The following is a 24089-nucleotide window of genomic DNA, read 5'->3' on the forward strand; positions in this document are numbered from 1 at the left end:
TATAGTACATCTTACTTTTTTGACTGCCTTCTTGTTGGAAGTGCACCTCAGAAACTGAAAATGAAAGGTGTTTTTCCACTATGTCTGAAAGACCCATGCAGTTCAATTTATCTGTTTAGTCCTAATAAATAACATGACACTCAGATTTTTACAAACTAAAAGAATTCTCTGTAACACCAAGGACAGGCTTACAAGCCAATGAGCATGCGTGCTAATCTACTTTTTCAGAACTAGTAATAGCCAAAGCAAGACTTAATATCAGAACCTTGGTTTAAACAGAAAGAGCTGTGGCTGGAATGTTTTTTCTGTAACATAGATGTATTAGATTCCTCTGTGTCAAATAACTGATCCCTAATACAGTCTTCCTCAATTCTTAAAAGCAGAGTTGCATTTCAAGAAGTAATATTTATCTCATTATTGATTTTGTAGAAAACTTTTCCTGGTGAAATAGCATTCTTTCTCCTTTCTCCCCCTCTCCTTTCTCTCTTTTCTCTCCCCCACGTTCACAATGTCATAATTACAAGGGCACTTTTTTCCCCATTCACTATGAAATGTCCTTGTCTCTTCAAGGGAAACATAGAAAATGTATTCAAATGTTTTCATGCAGAGCTCTTAAGAAAAGATCAAAATCATTAAGCAATTCATGGTAGGAGCAGGTTTAAAGTAAAGATGTAAGGAAATTGCAAATAAATGTTCATACAAATCTAGACTGTGCTAGAAAATTGTTGCTTTTATCCTCACTATCATTTCTGTGCCTTTGATAGTTTTAAGTCAATTAAAAGAAAGTATTTGCAAAACACAGTCCACTGAAGAACAGCTCTGATTTACTTGTTTTGGCAACAGATGAAAGATTCAGTTCCTGAAGTGATGGAAAATGGCTTAGATAGATGGGGTATAAATCAAGAAAAAAGTAATAATAGAAGAATGTCAGAAAATATGTATTTTCAAAAAACTCTTGTAATGTCTAGGTAAACAAGTCATTTCATGAGCAGTGGGACTAATGAAGTCTAGATTCCTACTAATTCCCACCCATTGCTATAATTCCAGCTATCTGCCCCATCCAGTCCTTCCCCCACAGACTGCATTCAGCCTTTTTTTTTCTCATGGGAGTACCAACTTTGCTACTTCTTCCCTACCTGAACCCTTTCTTTCATAAACCCTAAAGGAACTGAATTATCTTTAGAGATTTCTACTGTTATTTCTGGCTACCAGCTTCAAAAGTAGTGAGATGGGAGGGCTGACAGGCAGGACTGTTGGGTCAAGTTGATTTTCCTAGAAAACCAGCCAGAAGGAAAGATCGTATTCTCAGCAGATCCTAGGCAGTTGGTGTTGATGGGTCATTTATGATGAGATAAAAATAATAGTGGCGTTATGTATGCAAAAATCCAGTTCTGGTACTGTGTAAGAAATACATCAAGGACTATTTTCTTCTATATTCTTCGCTCATCACACGTGTAATCTCCTGCTTTGGCAAGTGGGAGCTGCACAGCTGTGCCTGGGACATACCCCTTTAGGCTCAGGTTCCCCTCGGAAATGCATAATGCTCAACAGTCTGTCTCCCAAACAGTTCACTACTCTGATAAAAGATGGGCAGAACCAGATTCCATTCAAAACTGTCTTCAGCTCTGGAGGAACTGCTGTAGACCTTTTCATAAAAAAGGGATTATGCCAGTTTGAAAGTGTGGGAGACTGGATGAAGGCACAAAGAAATAAACTGTTTCCCATGTTCCTTCAGTCAGTATTAGTCACCCTGTTCGTGTGGTGTGACAGCACTCACTGTCATGTACTTAGGAGAAAATGATGTGCTGCTTGTAATCATCATCCCTTGAAGTGCTTCATCATCCCTTGGAGATAATGTTTCCAAAAGAGTGTACTTAGTGGCTTATGAATCCCACATTGATCATAGGGGGAATTAAAGTCTGTACCAAAGAAGCAGCACAAAAAAAACCTGAAAAAACAAGGCAAGCAAGGGGAAAGAACAAATGCAGTGGGTAAAGGGGTGATCACAGACCCAACAGATCATTACTCAAGAGGGATGCTAATAACTAACATGTTAACTAAATTTGGACTACTTAGGCATGACTTTATCTACTCTTAATTGCAAGTTAGCATGCTCTGCCTAGACTTAACTAGCTGAGATTAATCAGTGTGGAACAAGACAGTGAACTGCATGCAGATGAAGGAGATCAGGTTAAGCTGGAGCTGCTTATATGTGTTAGGTAATATTGTTGCTGTCTGTTTCCTAATATAATAAATGTCTGTTTGCCACATATTGTAGTGTGGTCTGGCAGAAACCCACATGTGAGTCACAATGAGCAATTCTGAAATCGAGCTTTTGAGACTCTCCTTTCTATACTTCTATTATCCACTGTTATGTACGCTTGCAGGATGCCTTCTGCAGGTCCCAAGCAGCTTGTTTCCATCACCTCAAGTGTGTAGGAGAATGAAAACTGAAAAGTTTTCCTTCAAATTATATGTTCAAGGTTGCCCACTGCTTTTTTCTTTTTCCTTTCCCTTGACACTCTCTCACTACTGGCAATACTGTACAGCAGAAGCTGGTAAAATTTATTTAGCCAGAAGAATTCAGTGTAAAATACGGGCCTCAGTGACTTAATAAAAATGATTGTTTGTAACTTCAGGGTGGCCAGATTTTCAGCAAAGAAATTAACCTATTTTATCATTTAAGCAGGCAGTATAATAGTATGTCTAGATATTCTAGGTATTCTAGATACATGGATGCTGCATCCTAGTTTCATTTAGCTAAAATCTCTTAGAACTTCAAGTTTGTACGGAGAAAAAAATGGAGATTACTCTTAGAGCCAAATATCTCCCTTTATGTGTTGATGCTTTTCAGCACATTTTCTGGTTTTCTTTTCTTTTGCTTTCTATTTGAAACTTTATATAGACCTCTTGATTTATTGTTTTATGGACACATGTTTAGATTTCTTCCTATCCCTGTTATCTGTGATATCTCAGCAATGTTTTAAGTCTAGAAAAAACATGTCTTTTTTCCCCTTTTCATTTCTCCTTTCTTTACATTGTTAACTCAAGGTTATTTCTTTATAAGTTCATTTAAGAGCCTCAATTCTAGGGGAAGTCTTTTTTTAAAAGGAAAAGATTTTTCCATCCTGAAGTAAGCAGCTTCAGCTTCTACTTAAAGAAGTATAATTTTAGTACTTCTTGGTCTCAAAGTTTGTCTAATAGCAGTAGTTGCCTCATGAGGTACTTAACAATATGTACCTGGATCTAAAAATGCCATCTTTACCCTTCTCAAACCAAGGTGATGTTACATTTTAATGCAGAAGTTCAGCTGTTGCTTCTTGGCAAAGAACTTTTTTCTGACATTAGGACTGAAGTTTGCACTCATTTGTGCAATTTGTTCTCAAATCTTCTATTGAAGTTGCTCATTTTGCCAAAAAAATCACGGCAATACAGCAGGTGTTTTTCCCCCTAATTGAATTAAATTCCTTATTCAGGGTTCTTAATACCATCACAGCATATCACTTGAATCATATTATATTTTGGAGCAGGAAAGCATTCCAGAGCCTGGACAGCTTTAGTCCTGCTGGCCGCAAGAGAGGAGGAGCCCTGCACAATTTATGTGGCTCAGTCACCAGCTTGAACTATCAGGACAACAAACTCTGTCTTTGTGAAAATTGAGGTGACCCTTATCTCAGTCCTGTAGGTTAAATATTTCATAGCTGTCCTTCTGAGAAGCTTGATCATCCATAAATAAAACATCAACTGTTAGAATTTGGTGGTTGAGCTATAAGTCAGTCCCCTTAGGATATTGGCCTTTCTGAAGGTAGTTTGATACTCTATCTGGAAAAGGTGAAGTACAGACAGCTTGGTTGTGTTGGTGATTCCTGATGTGACTTTTATACCCAGTGACTTTCGTGATTGCTTTACAATTGATGTGTTGGCATGGCTCCCATAGGATGCTCTCTGCTGTGCCTGATGATTTAAGTTGTCAGATGAACATTAAACTGTTTAATTCTCTTTGTAATGCTTGATTGTGGGAGAGAGATTGAGATGCATAACCTTACCTCTACATTTCTAAAGTTCTCAAGAAAATAAGTTACTACAGGGTATAGTTTATGGAAAGAAGGAAGATATAAGTCAGATTTCCAGCAGGTATTTGAGGCTTCTGCAGAAACTAATAATAGGGGTTTGGGTTTTGTTTTAAACCTCACTGAGAACTGCATGAGTGTCCTAGTTTCTAATTTGATAGTAATCCAAATACACAGCAGAATTTCTTGGAAATTGAAACTTCAGGGTGTCCTCTTTATTGCCTGTTATCTCAGCCAAGAGTACTGGAAGACCACCTAAGTGTTTAACGCTGCTCTTCCACAGTTGCAGTTGTAAAAGAAGCAATGGTCGTAACGGGAGACCAGTGAAGTCCATTAAATTGTGCCCTATTGCAAGCATATTATTTCTTTTTCTCCTCTTGCTTACAGAGACCTCCATCTGTTAGACTAGTTTTAATGTGCAGTATATGAGAGTCCTGCTGATGTCTTGAGGAGGAATTTGTCTTTTGTTCCTAGGTGGTTTGTGTTTTTCCTTCAAAGTCTTAGAAAAGGAATATGTTCACGTATTCCCTCTAGAGAGAGGGGGTTTTGTTTGTGTCGAAAAGATTTGCTTGTTCTCTGGCTTAGATACTGTGCATATATTGGACTGAGGGAGAGCAGACTAGATTTACAAACAGATAGGATGCCACTCTCACCTCCTTCCAAGTGATGGTACTGCTTGTCATTTCTTCTCAGTGATGGCAGGGTCTTGGTGGGGAAAAAAGAAACATTCGAAGATTAAGAATTTTTAAATCTGAATTTAATTTGTCTAGTATCTTCCAATTCCTCCTTTACTCCCTACAGGTCTATTATAGTCTTACTGGGGAAGAAGAGTTGCATGCCTACATATATCAGATGTAAATAACCATTCGTGCCAGACAATGAGTCAAAATACTATTTCAGATTATTTTTTTTTTACAGTTATTGGGAAGGAGATAGATATAATTAAAACCATATAAATCTTTCTTTATATCCCAGCAACAGTGTCAACATAGAGGATGGTATAGCTACCTTTTGCCCTCCTCAAGAGCATAAGCCACATTATTTGACCCTACTCAACACAGTCAGTTGTTTAAAAGCAGTGTCCAAGGATTTCTCTAGCATAGAAAGCTAAATTAGCACTTCTTTAGTAGCCAGCTTTTGATCCCACTGAAGTCTCAAGCCTAATATTTGTGACAGTGCTCTCCCTGAAGTCTGCTTTCCACTAACATTAGTGTTTGGTCTTCAGACTTTAGCACTAGGAGACAGGAAAGTAAAATAAAACTTTCCAAATTTACTTCCCCAAGAGTGCTCCTTTGACACCACCAGGGCTCTGGGCTTGTGCTTCAGTATCCTTCACCCTCTCCTCCCACCAGAGACACATTATAAATGTGTCTAGATACTTTTTTCTTTTTTCTTTTTCCTTTTTTTTTTTTCCAATAAGCTGGGATACCTGGTAGCTGTTCACCTGAAGCACTGGCTCTCAGTTTATCCTGGCTGAGGTATAAGACAGTATAGACTGTCTTCATCCGCGTTACACAGAAGCCTTTCACATCCATCCATCACCCACGAAAGCTCCTCAGCTCAGAGGAAAAGACAAGGTAGAGGCGGGGGGAGCCTTTTAAAAATAAAACTGAATCATTGCACCTCTCTGAAATGAGAAAGTGGTGAGCTGATGTCTGAGTAGTGAATATTGATCAGGAAATATGGAAAAGCTTTCCCTGAGGCATCCTACTTATCTATCTTCAAAATAAATGGAAGAATGCTCTAGTTTAAAGTATTTACAATCCACAGGTAATGCAAATAATAAACCACCTGAAAGTCCTTCCTGCTCCTACAGGAGCAATTAGACTTCCCAGCCCAAATCTGAAGCTTTGCGGTGCTTAGAGGCTCTACTGCCTTTATTACGTATCCATAGTTGGGACATGGGTGGCAGCATAAGAAGGGGCTATTTGCACTTAGATGAAAGATGCTTTTTTTGCCTCTGTTGGAAAAAGCAGTTGGGAATGTTTTCCGTCTCTTGCATGCTTCCTTCCCCCCATAAAAATAGAGATCTTTGAAATCCTTCAGCAGAAAGTATCAACTAAGCAGCTTCAGTATAATGAAGAATTTAGACTTTGCTTTTCAAAAGAAAAGGTGAAATGTTGTTATTTATTTATGTGGTTTTTACATTATTGAATGAACGCCAGATTTAGATGATACTTTCTAATGGATTGTCATGCAGCATCATGTCAGGCCTCCTTTTATGATAGCTACATTGTTCTGTTTAATTTCAAAATCATTCAAATACTGCATTTTTTTCTTACCAATGCATAGGTGCTTCATGAAGAAACAACAATACCAGGAACCGATTTGAAGTTATCATACTTAAGCTCCAGGGCTGCAGGATATAAATCTGTTCTGAAGATTACTATGACCCAATCTGTTATACCATTTAATTTAATGAAGGTTCATCTTATGGTGGCAGTGGTGGGAAGACTTTTCCAAAAATGGTTCCCTGCCTCCCCAAATCTGGCTTACACTTTCATATGGGATAAAACTGATGCATACAACCAGAGAGTCTATGGATTATCTGAAGCTGTTGGTATGTGCGTTACAGAGGTTTTTAGCATTTCTACTGTTACCTTGAAAATAGGGAAGCACATCTCAAATACTTGTATCCATTAAGTAGAAAATGTTTAGCAGAATAAGACTGAGAAATAACGATGGATATTAAAATATATTAGAAAATACTAGTCTAAACATTGAATTATAAGAAAATAATTCCTTCAAAAGGAAAAAGAGACCACCGTCATTTTTCACTTCTAGTTCTTCCCCATGAAGTAGCCCTCAGCCTCATAATACAGCATGGTATTTAGTCTGCATGCTCCTTGTATTTTACAGCACAATAGCATTCTGCTATACTTCACAAAATGGGTTTCCTCTGTACCTGTCCTAATCCACTTACTTTTAATAAATAAAATTATTTTAATAACCTAAGATTGCTTTTTAAAGGATTTTGGAATTCTGTTAAGTGTTTTCAATATATCTAAGGAAGCCATAGGGATTTTCAGGTAGCCTGGGAGAGCAGAAGAACGTATGTAGTTTAAGGAAATCACATTGTTTAAACTCTTCTTCTGAACAAGATCCTATACTTAATGAGGAAATTTACTGTTATTTCAGTGTCTGTAGGTTATGAATATGAGTCTTGCTTGGATCTAACCCTCTGGGAGAAGCGGACTGCCATTTTGCAGGGTTATGAACTGGATGCCTCCAACATGGGTGGCTGGACATTGGATAAACATCATGTATTGGATGTTCAGAATGGTAAGGAGTTAATTTTCTCTTGCTAATTTTAGTACTCAACTGCGCTACACTTCAGGTATCTCATTCTAACATTCAGACGTTTGCTTTGTTATTTTAAAAAAGGAAATTATGGAGTATTTTGCATATGGTAAATGCTTTGAGCTTCACAGTGTATGTCATGTTTCTTCATCCTATAAATACATACGCATTAATAATTTCATCTAACAGTGTCAGCCCGTGTTAGATCTGCTTACCAAAAAAAACCCAACCCAAAAATGTTGAAATTGTTTTTAAAAATTGAGTGATGCTAAGGAGGCACTATTTCTAGAGCAATTGTACGTGTCAGCATTGTTATTGGAATTAACTGTTTGTACATTAACGGTATGTTGAACAATGTTTTCACTTCCAGTTTTCACAATGAGTGAAAATTAAATGTCAATAAGAGGCATTCCTGCCAAACTGAGAGCTCTTCACTCCCAATATTAAATCCCTCATTTATACAGGAGGTGTTCTTCATGTCATGATATCCCCAGTCCCAGCATGGCTGCTTGTGGGAGCAGTTAGTGCATGGGTACCATGTTTTCTGGAGGACCAGCACTCATTTACACTCTCCTCTCATTTAAATCCTTCCTGAGGTGAATCCTCCCTGGGATGCTGTGGCTGGCTCAGCACACAGCAGCTGACGAATGATGCTGCCTTCAGTCAGCATGGGCACTTGTGCCCCCTGTTTCAGGACAGAGTCCAGTCACTAGTGAATGAGTCTTCCTTAATTTCAGTGAAAGGAGCAATACACATCTATAAGAACTGTGCCTTGACACCATGGTAAATTTGTCCGGTGTGCTACTCAGCAACTGTCTGGAGGGTGCCATGCTAAGAACATCCCAGCTCAACACTGAACAAGAGGAAATTTGGAAAAATTGGGCTGGAAGCATGTGAGAAAGGTGAAATAAGCAGAGTCACATGGCTCAAGGTGGGAGTTGGTCACACTGGATTTTTATGCAAAGTAGGAGCCCAGAAGTAATGCAGTGGGAAGAACATCACTTCTGCAGTACCTGGTGTCCCTTGGAGGTCTCCCACTAGTACATGAGCTTATTTTGTATGATATGCTAATCACCACCTAAAGCATTGCTTCTGACTGGTAGAAAAACAAGGTAACCAAATCAAGGGGAAAGGTGTCATTGTACCTAATTTAACATGTCAGAAAAAACCTGTGCAAATTATTGTTATGTAATCCATCTAAAAATGTAAAGAGTATAATTATAAATATATATTTAAGATTGATTCTGTTCACAAGGTAAATTGATGGCGGCTTTAAATTATGTTCAAGAGTAGATTTGACAAGTAATGACTTTTCAAAGTGACGTGTGTCTAATTGAATAAACGAAGTGGAGAGTTGTAATGACAAGGTGGATGAGCCGGAGAAATTTATTCAGAAGAGAGTGCAGACAGTGTTTGTACGGACATCCTGAACTACTGCAGTAAATAGTCTAATGTACATCTTTTAGTCTGTGATAATAGAGGAGAAATGTGAAGGACCAATTTTTCAAGGTAATGACAGAATAAATCAGGTGCAAATAGTGCACTGTGCTGACTTGTGGAATTCCTCGGATGAAAATTATAGAACTCAGCTATTTCAGGCAAAATTATGGTGCAATGATTGTCATAAATGATGTAATCGTAGGAGAGGGGATTTCGTATACTGTTAATGCATTCTGGCTTTAACTATTCATGAAAAATACGTTCTCCCTCTTTTGATTTAGATTACTTATTTAGATTACTTGTCATTAGGTTTCCATAAACCATTTTCATTCTTCCCGATTTTATCATGTATATTGGTTTTACGTTTATAGTCTCCTAAATTTTATAACATTAAAAAGTAGTGAAGACACCTAAAACATTTAAAGAGGAAAACAAAGTATTTTTTCTCATATCTTTCAGTATAAAGAGTGCATTGTGGGAATGAGGAGAGAAAGAGGAGTACATCTTAAATTCTTCTATGCATCTCAAAAGAGAAATGTATCCCTCAGCCTCAAACTGCCTTTGAAACTCTGGGCACGCAATCAATAAGACACGTATCACTCTAAAGTACAGAGTGCCGTGTGGTTTACGTGGATTATACCACGGAAAGACATATTGTGTCTTACGAGTATAACCATAATAGCTGACCCTTTGTAGACTACATCTCAGTGGATTCATTGAGAGATAAAATAATGAGGGTCCTGGCAACATTTTAACACACTGTAAAGTCACACTTCTTTTCCTAAGACTGAAGATTTAACATAAGGCATGCATTTTTCTTCTCAGATTTCCTATGGAGGCTATAAGGAAGAAAAATACTGCTGGCACATTGCTTTGTCTTCACAAAATTATTGTTCCTTTCATGCCTCAAAGCAGAATTAAGTTTAAGAGGCAGGTTGGCCTGGCACCACATTTTTTTTTTTTGCTGTTTTGACATTTTTAATAACTGCCTGTAACTGCAGACATGATATTGAGGCAGACTTTGTTGCAGTGGTACATTTTTGTTGTGAGCTGAGTAAAAAGTCTTTTATAATGTAAAATTGAGGCGATCTCCCAACTTTTTGAAGTTGCTCTTTAATATTTACAATTGGCAGCAGTAATCAATTTTAGATTACATTTGACATCATATTCATAATTAGTTATAGTAGGACTTTAGGAATACAATTTGCAAATATATTTTTTTCTTTTTTATAATATATGGACAGTTAGAATTTCAATCATTTCTGGGGAATTTCAAAACTGTAAAGATTTAGGAACACAGACCTTGATTTTATTCAGTATACCTTGCATTTCCTTCAACATGACAATTTCTATTCTGAATTGCAACTATTAAAATTATTACCATTTTAAAATAAGAACGACTGAAAACTTGTTTGGGTTTTAAATGCTAGTATATTTAGTGTGTCTACTACCTTTTGTGGACAAGATAATTTAATGCTTTGTGTGTCTGTGACTTAAAGATAACTATAAATGTTTTAATAGAGTCTGTTACTTGTAGTGAGAAAAATATGGTGGCGAAATAATTAAAAATCCATTAAATTGTTAATTAACTAAAAGCATATTTAGAATATTTATGCATCATTTTATGCACATACATTCAAAGTTTTTATAAACTATTTTTTGTTTTGTGTTTTTTATATTATCTGCCAGGAATCCTCTACAAAGGAAATGGTGAAAATCAATTTATATCTCAGCAACCCCCAGTTGTTAGTAGCATTATGGGCAATGGAAGACGACGCAGCATCTCCTGCCCAAGTTGTAATGGTCAAGCTGATGGTAATAAATTATTGGCTCCAGTTGCCTTAGCTTGTGGGATAGATGGCAGTCTTTACGTGGGGGATTTCAACTATGTTCGGCGGATATTCCCATCTGGAAATGTAACTAGTGTTCTGGAGCTAAGGTATGTTTTTTTCTTATCGTGGAGTTGTGAATTACTGTTGCAAACTGAAGTATGGAATAGATTTCTGACGTTGTGCAAGCTAGAGTTTCCAAATGCTTTTGGGAACAAAAAAAGTTGAGTCAAAAGATTTTAAAACATTTGAAAAAGTATTTAAAACTAAAAGGAAAAAAAGTTTACCCCGGTAAAATATTCTAACTATGCTTATCTAAACTGAGAATTTAATGTACCCAAAGTAATTATTCTGTGGATTTTAAGAGTTAACCTACATAGTCGACATGAGTGGACAAAAGACAATCATTCATGACTTCACTAACGATAGATGTAAATGTTGCCTTCTTTTCATCATTTAACATCCTTTCTGAATGTTTTTCTAATAATGTTTTTCTGTTCTTTTTTACTTGCTCCCACCAAGAAATAAAGATTTTAGACATAGGTAAGCATTCCTTAAAGAAGATTTATGTTTTTCTAACTGTTCTTTTTTCTTTTTTAACAAATGAATGCTTATAATGGAGAAGTCATTTCTGAGATGTATTACTAGAAAAGAGGAGTATTTTTCAAAAATAATGAGTTCATATGTTTTAGTTATGTCAGCTGTCAGGCTGTATCGTCCTTTCGGATACGAGTTCCTCTTTTCTCATCACTCTCTGTCCACAGTCAGGCTTCTTTTTATGCTTGTGTATGCCCTCCTTTGCTATCCCCTCATCTCTGCTCACTCCTGTTCTCCTTGCTGGCAGCACTTTCGCTGATCCTATCAAAACTCACTCATTAATCAGGTACCCCAAATACAATGAGAATGGCTTATAAATAATAAAATTATAAAAGTATCAAATGAGTTCATTTCATTAGCCTGTTGGTGTTGAGCCTTTTCAGGCTCACATTTAACAGATCTGTTTCTTTAATGGTGAACTTCTCTTAATAGTGAAATTTGAAATTGTCCCATAATAACACAACTCCAGGATTTAGGATTTTAAAGTACACCAAGATTCATAAGACTGGTCATAAAAACAATAGTAATCAGAGGGATTGTAGTACAACATTCGTCCGCCCTGGCATTCAGAAGAGAAGAAGGTGGATGCTTAAAATTGCTTTGCCACAGCAGCCAGTGCTCATAAGGAGACAAAAACAGAGTTATGCCAAAATCCTGTTGGATGCATGAAACCCTACAAGACTTTGTAGCGGAACCGCTAAGTATAGGGCTTAGCAGCCCCGCTGGTCCCCTTTTCTCCTTTTTTGCTGCCAATTGTTTTCTTTCCTTGTTTTTTAAACAAATCCCAGAGAGTCGTATCTCAGTTCCGCTTTTTTTAAAATTCACTTTTCTTTGGACATACTTCTTTGTGAGAAAGGGTTTTATGTTTAAAAAAGTATGTTTCAAATGTGTTAGGCAAAAAATTCCATGACTAAATACAGTGTTTGCATCAGTGCTAATGACCAAAATTGGGAGTTGATGCACAGTCTAGCTGATTTTGTGATATTTTCCAGGTGTGACGCAGAGGCAGCCTCTTCTATTTGGTGGTTTTAGGTTTTCACTATTACGTTTAATTTGCATTTGTTCCACTGCTTTTAAAAGAATTATATCCCTTGTGGTATCACAAAGTTGTGATTGCAGCTGGATAAGACATTGTCTTGGCAAATGTATGGAGTACGGAATAATACTCAAAATGGGAATTAGAATGGATAAATGGGATTAAGGAACAGATGCATAATGAGGTTTGTTTTGCTGTGATTTAGTAGCAACACGCTCTCCTGCCTCTGGCAGAACTGTGGTCACAAGCTCAACTGCGGCATTTCGGAAACTAGATCCCTGCATATAAGAAAATTTGGTGAGGGAGAACATTGAAGCTTTTCTCCTTTATTCATGCCTACACATGCCGAAGCTCAAGGTAGCAAAATTGCAATCATACCGCACAAATTAGTGTAACAGCATTTTCATGGGCCTGTATAGCAGCTGTAAAGTGGGGTTTCCTCCTGAGGCAGAAGGAGGCATAGAGGACCGTGGAGAACTGGCTCTGCAGGAGCGGTTGTGGAGCCAGTAGGCAGGAGGTGGGGAGCCCACGGTGCAGCCTGATAATGGTCTACTATGAGTTTGAGTTTTCTCTCCCATCACACAATGTTTTCCCAGTGTCCGCTCCTAGCCTTAGGGGTTTGCTGCTCAGGAGCTTCCTAAGCCAAGAGTGGCATCTTTAGGCTTAATATCCCCGGCAGCTTTTTATTCTATTAATTTAGCTGATTTTTATTTAACATGTGTAAACTTGTAGGATCCACCAAATCCTGTTGCCATGGGCTCCCCAGCTTCCTGAGACCAAATAGCTTCTTTTGCCTGCGTGAAGTTGTGCAGAGCCCTGTGAAGTGCTGCAGACATGAACGAAACACTTCCGTCTGACCTGTAGGAGAGGGGGGCAAACTGTCCAGTTTCACTGGCAAGTCCTTCAAACTGCTGAGGAGATTTCTAATTAAACTGCAGTTTGGAAAACAGCCCTCAACAGACCACATTGCAATATATAATTACTAGGTATCGAAACTAAGAAAATGCACTAAAATATGCATTCCCCAAGTAAAACTAATGAACGGAGCTAAATACTAGTTCAGATCTATTATCTATTCAAGCATTCAAATTTCCTCGTCTGTAAACACAGTGCTTCAGTGCAGAGTGATGTGCCTCCCACCTCAAGGAGCCTGTACTCTAAATTAGAGAGACAGTGCTGATCAAATTTATCCTCTCATGTACCAGTGACCTAACATTTTTTCAATCTCAAAGCTGAACCGATATCTTTATACACACTGCTGCCTGTGGGTGATTAATGCTGACAGGCATTCATGGAAGAAGTAATTTTTAGAAGGACTTTGAAGGCAGGGAGGTCATTTGTAGGCTATGGCGGTATCCCAAGTCTGTAGAGAGCCAGAAAAAAGTTTAGCAAACCATAAAACCAGCCTTGAAGGTGTATGGTTTAGAAGGCACAGGGTGAATGGGAGAGAGAGGGGCACTGAAGCAGGAGGAGTATTTTTTAAAAATTTATGCGTGGAGAGTAATGCAGGTGATCTGACAGCTGAAGAATTAAAAGATTGGCATAAGCAAGATAAAAACAATGGGAAATAGATCATTGCAGCTCTGTGCACGTGTGTGCGCACTTTAAGTCTGAAGCACTTATTATTATTTGGCATAGATGCAACAAGTTAATTTGTAGTCAGTTGTCTTTACAGGGCCCATGTTGGTATGTAGCTGCATGTTTTGCAGAGCTACTGACAGCAATTAGGCGATACTGAATGAGTCAAGAAGTCACTGACTGTGGATTTTATTTCTTTGCATTTGTTGTTATTGGTAGAAGGCAGACGCTTAATATCATTTCAAGCTACAATGAAATAGAACAAACTCTGTGCAGCTTTCCAGCTGCTGACTGCTTATCCCTGTACTATTTTTGAGATCTGCATAGTGCACATGGATGTTTTCTGGCTAGAAAACAAACGTGGTTTTCATTGGACAGTTATTCAGTTCCTCAAATTGTGCCTTGCTCCTGTGAATTAATGGGGTTTTTTCTATCAGCTAAAGCTGCCTCAGCTGTTTTAACCTTAACTTGAAATGCTGAAATTAACCCTGTTGTGTTATCTCAGAAAGGAGCCATTAGACATTTACATATGACAAGTTGGAGAGTTTATATTGATTCAATAATAATATCCTACGCACTCTCAAACTTTGGGGTTTTTTTTTAATAAAATGAGAAAATAGTCTTAAATGATTAGCTGGTTGGGGTTTTTTTGATGAGGATACACTACTTACTATGAGAACTCATCCCAAATAAGAAAAGCTTTTGTCATTTTTGTTGGAATTAATTAGAACATAGACATATGTTCATATTTATGAAGAAACAGCTTTAAAAATTCTTTTTAGAAATAAATAATTGTGTTAGGCATAAATTATTTAGTTGATATTGATTTGATTACTCTTTATTCCAACAATTGAAAAATATGATTGAGGCAATGTTAGATGAGTTGAAGAGAGGTACTTTAATTTAGATTTCAGTAGTATAAGAAAGGACTTTATTTTAAATTACAATGAAATAAAATTTAATTGCACATTTCACATTTTGCAATGTGTTTATATTTGAAGTGTCTGCGAAGTTTCTTAAAGACCAAAGTAATCATGTAAATGGGTATAATTGAATTTGCAGTCTATAGAGGTATAAATAATCCGTATGCTACAGAGTGATCATATTAAATGATCTCTGCATAAATTAAGGTTTCGAAAATACTTTTCAACTATTTAGCACATTGGCAATAATAGATTTCTAACAAACAGAAATTTAAAGCAAGCCTACATTTGATTGTTTTCAGACATGCTGTACAACACTCAGCTCTACAGCACAGCTTTTTAAGAGGTGCTAAACACTGTGTATTTGATTTCATTAGTCTGTTTCACTTGGTTTTTTTGTTCTGAACCAACATGTTAAAAGTCTTAAAACCAAAGAAAATCCTATTTATGCAACACATTTTTTCTGTGTTTTTGTAACTGCATAGTTATAAAAATCTGTCCCTGCTAAAAGACATAATTTGTTCACAAGTTGTTCCTGTTGGTCTCTTGTTGCTTTTTCCAAGTGGCAGTACATAAAAATGTGTTACATTAGCACAGTTATGTATTTACAAAACGTGAAGTATAGCATTCTGCAAACAGATGTTTGGCTATCACCAAGACTGGTAGATCTGTTTAAGCAGCGCTTTTGCAAACATCAGAAGTGGGACTGGCTGTTCAGACACTCTGCTTCAATCTATTAGGAGAGCATCTGAAATTACCTCCTGTATTTACATGACCTTATTTCAGCTCTTCATGCCGTAAATTAGGTCAGGATTCCCAACTGCAGTGGGTTAAGTTTCTACATCATAATATATCAACCCAAAAGGTACTCTCCAGGGCTGGTTTTTTCACCAGCAGGGGAGAAAAGACAGTAATTCTCAATTATGTGGCACCAGTGGAGAGGCAAAATGTACGTTTCTAGGAAAATGGTTAGCAATATATATTTTCACTGTAATAAAGACTGTGTTGGCATAGTTAGCGGGTTTGTGCCAATGTGTACAGTTATTTGAAATATGACTCCAAGTTAAGAAGAATGGAAAAGCTCCGCTCAGTGCTCTGGTGGAAAAGATGACATTTCCTAATGCGTTAAATCATGCATATCACGTCTTTGAAAGCCGTGGATTAAACAAATACTTATGAAGGATGTCTTATCTCTTGCCTGTGAACTAATAATACAAACTCTGCCTTATCTGTTTATGAATTATATAAACCATGCACCCTAGCAGCCTTATATAAATTATAATAAAACAGATAGGATGATAACAGCAACAAAGTGTAAACGAGGGCTGGGGTCCTGCTGCAAAGTTTGGAACTGGATCAAGGTTCCCAGAAAGCCTGCGGGTTTTTAGACTCCAGTATTTTGATTTGGCCTATTACCGACACAGGAGCTGTCTCTAATTACAGAGCATGGAACAGGCCTGTGAGCATCACGGACAAAATGGATCTTCTGTGCCAAAAGAATGAGTGGTCTAGATTGGACTGCCTGTGACACAGGCAAGAAACGTGGATCAAAAAAGCTTTTGGGGCCATGAGCTGTGCTACCTATGCCTAGAGCATCACCGTTGGTTTTAACTGTTTATGTATTATTGCACATTGCATATGAACTGAAACCCTTTCTTTTTGATCCAATGTTCAGTGCAATTAATAACAGCATGTGCAATGTATGATTCCATTTTACAGCAACAACCCAGCTCACAGATACTACCTCGCAACTGACCCCGTGACAGGAGATTTGTATGTTTCCGACACAAACACGCGCAGGATTTATCGGCCCAAGTCGCTCACGGGTGCGAAAGACTTGACTAAAAATGCTGAGGTAATAGGAGGAACAGGAGAGCAGTGCCTGCCATTTGATGAGGCAAGGTGTGGTGATGGAGGCAAGGCGGTGGAGGCAACTCTCATGAGCCCTAAAGGTAAAAAGAGTTATCCTCCGTAACCTTCAAAACAGTACAAAAGTTCAGAGCCAGGGGCATGATCGTGTTTAATTACTGAACCCAGTAGTTGGCTCCAAAAAGTAGTTTTCAAAAATTTTTTCCAACTGGAAAGACCGTTGAGGAAGAGAGCTACTGGGGACCCGGGTTGAATTTTTACGAAATATTTGGCTTGCATGGTTATTGAGCATTTTTAAATGCTCATTTAGATTATGTGTTTGACAGGCAATGGTGAAGATTTAAAATCGGCATTGGTTTTGGTCCCACTTATCCCATGTTTCAGGTTAACTTAAAAGCTAGGCCCTTCTCAACACACAACAGCAAATGAACAGCAAATGCGATCAACAGTAGTAGATTTCATACTGAATATTGGTTTATTATGCAAAATACATTTACAAGCTGTTTTACTACCTACTGCCTAAGACTGTATTTTCTGGCCTTAATTTCCACTAGCTACATACCACTTATGCCCTTAGTTATGGATAATATATTCACCGCTAGTACAAAAAACTAACTTTTATTCTATTCACTAAAGGAATAGCAATCGACAAGAACGGGTTAATCTACTTCGTTGATGGGACCATGATCAGAAAAGTGGATCAGAACGGAATAATATCCACTTTGCTTGGCTCCAACGACCTGACCTCAGCACGACCTCTAACCTGTGATACCAGCATGCACATCAGCCAGGTACTTTTTAGCTGCTGCTAATTTGGAAAGCTGAGCTGGGGCTAGAAATGCATATGCAGCTTTCTTGTCCCTTAAAATAAAACTGGGTGGAGTGCGTAGTGGGTATTTAACAGCAGAATTTGGGGAGAAAGAAACCTGTTCCAAGGGCATGAATCACAGTGTATTCTCTTAGCTATAAATGCAGCTGTATTCAATTTTTCTGCCCATAAAGTTCAGTTCAGTTTAGAACAGCAAAACTATCAGCAGGAAACATTAAGTCTGGTAGTAAATACTGGGAGAATGGCAGATCTGTTAGAACTATCTTGGCATGTTGATGTTTTCTGAATCGTTAACAGCCTACTAGAGTGAATGAAAGGATATATACAGAAAAACATTTTTCTATTTGTCTCAAGAAGCTTCTGTAAGTAAGAAGGGACATCACTAGTGCTATGTTCAAAAATGGAATCCGGTACAGTCTTTCATGATCTGGAAGGTAGTAAGTTATTTTTGCTATTACAAGAATAGAAGATGAGTACTGTCCTTAAAGTATGTATTTAGACTTTGATATCTGTCTCTATTTTTATTTATACATTTGTGATACAGAAAAGTATAGCATTTATTGGAGGGGAAATTCAGCCTGTATTATAGTTCCAATGCAGCTGGCTTTTTTTCAGTATCATAGATGTCTGAGCATTGTTCCCCTTGCCTCCCTGAAAAGCTTTAGTTTGCTGCATGTATTTTCATACAAGTTTTTGTTATGATTGCTTACAGCAGATGAAAAATATCCTGACAGCAGTGTCTAAAACTGAAGGTGAATTAATTCATTTAATCTGCACTGGTTAACTGTTTAACAAAACTCTTCTATTTGTTAAGGTTCGTCTGGAATGGCCTACAGATTTAGCTATCAACCCAATGGATAACTCCATTTATGTTTTGGATAACAACGTAGTTTTGCAGATCACTGAAAACCGTCAGGTTCGCATTGCTGCGGGGAGGCCAATGCATTGCCAGGTTCCTGGAGTGGAGTACACGGTGGGAAAGCACGCTGTACAGACCACGCTAGAGTCAGCAACTGCCATTGCCGTGTCCTACAGTGGGGTGCTTTACATTACAGAAACTGATGAAAAAAAGATCAATAGGATAAGACAGGTCACAACTGATGGAGAGATCTCATTAGTTGCTGGAATACCCTCAGAGTGCGATTGCAAAAATGATGTCAACTGTGACTGTTACCAAAATGGAGATGGCTATGCTAAAGATGCCAAACTTAATGCCCCTTCCTCCTTAGCTGTGTCTCCAGATGGCACCCTGTATATTGCTGATCTGGGAAATATTAGGATACGGGCCGTGTCAAAGAACAAACCCTTATTGAATTCAGTGAACTTCTATGAAATTGCTTCTCCAACTGACCAAGAGCTTTATATCTTCGATGTCAATGGTACTCACCAGTACACTGTGAGTTTAGTCACCGGAGACTATCTGTACAATTTTAGCTACAGTAATGATAATGATATAACTGCGGTAACAGATAGCAATGGAAATACTCTTCGTATCAGACGGGATCCGAACCGGATGCCAGTAAGAGTGGTCTCTCCTGATAACCAAGTCATCTGGCTGACGATAGGCACTAATGGATGTTTGAAAAGCATGACTGCGCAAGGGCAGGAGCTTGTCTTATTTACCTACCACGGCAACAGTGGACTTCTGGCAACTAAAAGCGATGAGACTGGATGGACCACTTTTTTCGAGTAAGTACATAAAATAACATCGGATGCTGTATAGTTTTATTGAGTTCTACAGTATTATTTGAAATATTTCTGCAGACTGATGAAGTAACTGTAAAGATGACCCTTGATAACAAAAAGCACAGGAAGATACTTTTTGTTTCCCATACTGTCTTCCTCTATCTGACTTCTTCTAAACATTGGGTCTGAATAATTTTAAATTCATTATTTTGAATTTGAGTTTTATAAATTGAAATAATAGTGAGACAACATTTCACTCTTGTCAAGAAAGCTGTAACTCAGACAACCACGATTTTGTAGATCTGCATCAAAAACTAGATTTTCATTCCATTTGCTCATTAGATTGACATTGTTCTGCAGCAAATACTGACAAGAAATTTGTCTTCACTACTCAATATTTTTTTCTTCCTTTTTTTCTAAGTAAAAGCATGTCTGCATGTTCTTTTATCCAAAAAAAGGCTGAGTGGGTATTTTTTTGAAGTTGTAAAAGGTTTTGTGTCACTGAGTGGTGAATATGCAGGAAGGATCTCCTGGATGACACGGCAGGCTTTCACACAGGTGGACCTGGGCAGAGGAGGCTGAGAAGAGAAATGTGGGCTGTGGGGGGAAATGTCATTCCTGTAGGAATAAACTGAAAACATAGAGACCACCGGCAACGTGTGGTATACAGGTGCGAACACAACAGCAAGAGGTATTGGTGGAACAGTAGGGCTTGTAATTTTTCCAGCCTCAGAAAAAATCTTTTCAGTGAATTGCTTTACCTTGTGTTACAGTCATTAAGTCATCAATGCCTGTTCATAACAGCCGGATTAGCAAAACATTTTACAGAATCCTCAATTATATTGACTAAGGAAGGTCATGACAATTTATAGATAAACTAGTAGAACCTGAGAGATCATGTACAGGGTTTATAGGCAACTTCATCCCCAAATGAGCTGAACTATAAACTGATATGCCAAACAAAACGTAACAAAAATGCAGCTTAAAATACACACAATTTATTTCAGAAAAGATCGATGTAGAATTAACAGATTTTTTCCAGTCATCTCTGTCAACTGGAAAAATGTGTATTTTTAAATACATGAAAGACATGCTAAGGTTGGGTAAAAATGTGTCTATGAAGGAGTGGAAGATATAGAGTTAGTATGATAAGTAAAAGTGTTAGAGGGCCCTGAGCTGAAGTATTCAGGATTACAAAGGGCATCATGAAAATCCCTTAAGTCCCTCTTCTTTTTCTTCTTTTTTCCCTCTTCTTTTCTCCTATCTTTATGATGAAATGCAGTAGCAACTGCTGCCAAGGTCAGGGCCTAAAAAAAAAGCTTTCAATTCAACACACATGATAAAGAAAATAAAGTGGCGGTGTCAGGCAGTGGCAGCAAAGCCAAACATCTGTGTTCTGAGATAACTTCACATTTCTGTCAGCGTACATTTGGCTGAGGCAGTATGCAGGAGGGCTCTGAGCACCTGTATCTACTCTCCAGCCTTTACATATGCCCGTCAGAGACACGAGAGCAGCAGGTGCTGCTTTACTGCATATTGTGTCCTGAAGTGGAGACAGGGCTAGAAATGCTGATCCCTAACAAAGACAGCAGGTGGAATGGTGCTGCTGCCAGCTTTAAGGTATTCTTACAATAATCTGTAAATTGGCAGGGCTTTGGTAGCGGGCACGTTCCCAAAGCATTAGTGCACATCTGTAATATTTAACTGTGCACTGGTGCATCCGCTGCGTATCTTTTTAGGTCCTGCCAAGAGGACATAGAAGCACAGTGAGGATACGCAGAGGAATCAGAAACTGTTAGTCAGGAGGGCATGTGTTCTCCTTCTCATGAGTTAGCCCTGTCCTGTATGCTGAGAGACCAAAGCACAGCTTTGGATGGGCTGGGAATAGTCATCCGTTTCCACCGAGAGTAAATTCAGTGTTTAACTGTGACACACACAACCACTTGTTTCCAGCAGGTGAGTTGGGCAAGCCAGTCAATTTGGGGGATAGTGAAGTCCCTTACTGAAATTGAGGCATCTGCTGGGTACAGCAGGCACTTTAAATCATGCTGGCATTCATACTGGCTAATTGAGGACCTAGAGTTTTAATCAGGGCAGTAATTTCTCACCATGTTGCCTGTAGTTTTTGTGTAGCCTACTGTGGTGTACTGCAGAAGTAGCTGATGGCTCCTGGATGTATCTTAATGGCGTCTGCGTGATCGCAAAAAAGTGGATATTATATTCACTCTTAAGTGGTTGATAGGTGTATGTTTTTCATCACAGGCAGAATTTAGGGTACTGTGTGTCATGAAGTACGTAGTTATTTACTGAGTCTGTAAATAGCCATCTTTGACACCTGATCTGCTTTCATGCAGACATTCTGATCTGAGTTAGGTTACGTCCAGCTGGCTTACAGAGAACCCAGAGAGCAGGCTATTCCCCTCAGTAAGTATTACTATTATTTCCAAGCTGCTGTTTATGCTCTTCCTAAACAATTACCTCTGACCAATGTCTCGTTAGAATTCCCAAGCCGAAATAATTACGGAGAAAGCTAGGCGATTTCACTCGCCCCGAATTTGCAAGTGTATGAGGCTTTTGCGGAAGCAAAGATAGTAATCTCCTCCCTGTAGCCATGCTGAAGCAGTAATCTGTTTAATTGCAACAAGGAAGATTCAGATTACACATTGGGAAAAACTTCTGGTGAAGATTTTGGAGCCCTAGAGCAGACAGACAACGGTAGTGACCCCTTGCCCTTCACAGACTGTCTTTAAGAACAGCTTAGACATCTTTCAGGACTAATGCAGGAAGAGCAGATCCTGCCTTGGGGTAGGGGTTGGACCACATGACCTCTCAAGGTCCCTTCCAGTCATGTTTTCTATGATGCTCTGTACAAGATAATAACAAAAATAAAAAATTACACTGATTATGTAAAGCTACAGGGAATAAGTGGGAAAAAAAGCACCGTATTATTTTTATTGCCAAAACAGCATTCTTAAAAACATCCATCAGGCATCATAGCTGCTTACTTCTTTTCAACATAAAATCCCCATACACCAAATTTGTGTCTGTATATTTTCCTTTTGAAGGAAAAATAGATATAAACATGACGATTTTGCCATTTTTTATTCTAGGATCAGCAAACATTATTGTGACTTTCCTTTTCAGTACTGATGATTTGTAACATTAAGTCTGACTAAGCTGGCTTTCCAGAGGCTTCTGCTACTATTGCCAAAATTGATGGAAACCATGTGTATGGTATAAGGGATTGTGTGGGGTGACAGGGTATACGTGTGTGTATCTCTCTCCCAGCTTTTGCATATTCATGTTTGTAGGTACTGTGGGCTAAAAAATTTTCAGCTGAAGGTTTTCTGTTGAAAAAAATGAAGTCTTGTTAAAATGGAAAGGTTTCCCTCAAACGTCAGGCGAGGAATAAGAAATTAGGAGAAGAAATCATTCTGAGTTCCTTGTTCTATTTTAGTAATAGCAAAATATTTCAGTTTCATTGCTGGATGCATTTTCTTTTAATATCAGAGTTTAGGTATTTTATTTACTCTATTGTATTATTCAGATTCTCAAAATATTTTGGGAAGGGGATAGAATTTATATTCCATGGTGAATTTAGACTTTCTTCCCACTCAGAGTTAAAAGTTTTCAACTGTTAGAATGTCCAATGGACTAGAAATGTCATTTTTCAACTAGCTCTGCGTATGGCTGGGTTGTTTCACCCTTTGGTTGTCATACATCTGTTTAAATGGCAGAAATTACATTGGAGTGAAAATACTGTAGTTTTAGTAATGAGAGGATCAGTCTTTGGAGCCAATTCAGTAATAGTTTCGTTAACTATTCTCTTGTGCAAATCTGTTTGTATAACCAGAGCGTGGATCTGAAGAACTTAGATCATTTCAATTGAGTTCTCAGTGATTTGAGAGCAAATTTATGAAAACGATTTCATCTTTTTTTTCCTTTTTTGAACAACTTTTCAGTGAAAAGAGAAAATCTTTGAAAAAACATTGCATCCCAAAATTTGGCAATCGCTGCTCTGGCACATATTAAAGCATTTGGACTTGTTTCTTTTCATGGCTTTTTTCCACAGTCTAAATCACACTAATATCAGATCCAAAAGAAGTTTACTTTTTATTTCATTTAGTCTGGACGCTAATTAATCTAGAGTTTACTTTATTGAGTCTCCACTTTGCTTGAAGAAGGGAAGGACTGACATACCGGAAATTTTTTTGTTATGCTCTTTGTGTTTTTTACAGTGAAAATTGTAAGTACTAACTTGAATTATTTAGGATATCATATAATCTCTTTTCTGTATTTGTTTGCAGGCTTTGATTTTTTTTATATCTTTATGGCAAAATGGATTTCTAAATTCCTATTTTGTTAAGGGTTATAGTCTGCTGATCAAAATTGACACTTTATATTTCAAGAATGCGTACTTTTGTAAAGTACTGTTACTAAAATTAGTAGTAACTGTTATCTGTTATTGAAGGTCTAAAAACTTGCTGAATAAAAAAGATGTTAACAGAGCGTTTACAAAAAGGATTGAAAATACACGCGTACTAAAAAACCAATGGAGCCATATGAAGCTAACAGTCCTCCAGATTAGGTTTCATCATGAAATTATAATATTAAACAAGGTATAAGAGTAATCAGGCTAATCAAATTCTGCTGTTATAAAATTGTGAGATATCTGAGCTGGAAACTATTAACTATAACTGCTTATTATGTATGCATAATATGAACATTTAAACAGATAAATCTTAAAAGTTGGATTATATGCATATTAGCATTTTGGAAGTGATACTTTCTAGCTAGCCTGTATGACATTATTTTTTGTGCAGCGGTTTCCAGTCTGCTTTCACATACAGAGAGCTAAGCCAGGTGCACAGAAGGAGCATTTTCTCTGGACCTACGTTTTTGAAGTATCAGAATTGAACTCCTAAAAAGCCT

The 24089-nt window shown here is 37.8% G+C and overlaps 1 protein-coding gene across 1 annotated transcript in view; it reads left to right on the top strand.

Annotated features, from left to right (window-relative positions):
- TENM3 (teneurin transmembrane protein 3) overlaps positions 1 to 24089 on the top strand; it is a 326450-nt gene that overhangs the window by 273143 nt on the left and 29218 nt on the right. Inside the window, 7 exon segments of the mRNA XM_010569981.1 lie at positions 6363 to 6630; positions 7209 to 7352; positions 10500 to 10749; positions 11162 to 11182; positions 16493 to 16725; positions 17279 to 17433; positions 18286 to 19160. Of these exon segments, the coding sequence (XP_010568283.1) occupies positions 6363 to 6630; positions 7209 to 7352; positions 10500 to 10749; positions 11162 to 11182; positions 16493 to 16725; positions 17279 to 17433; positions 18286 to 19160 (1946 nt within the window).

This window comes from Haliaeetus leucocephalus, unplaced genomic scaffold (genome assembly GCF_000737465.1).
Source record: "Haliaeetus leucocephalus isolate CR32 unplaced genomic scaffold, Haliaeetus_leucocephalus-4.0 Scaffold284, whole genome shotgun sequence".
Classification (NCBI taxonomy): domain Eukaryota; kingdom Metazoa; phylum Chordata; class Aves; order Accipitriformes; family Accipitridae; genus Haliaeetus; species Haliaeetus leucocephalus.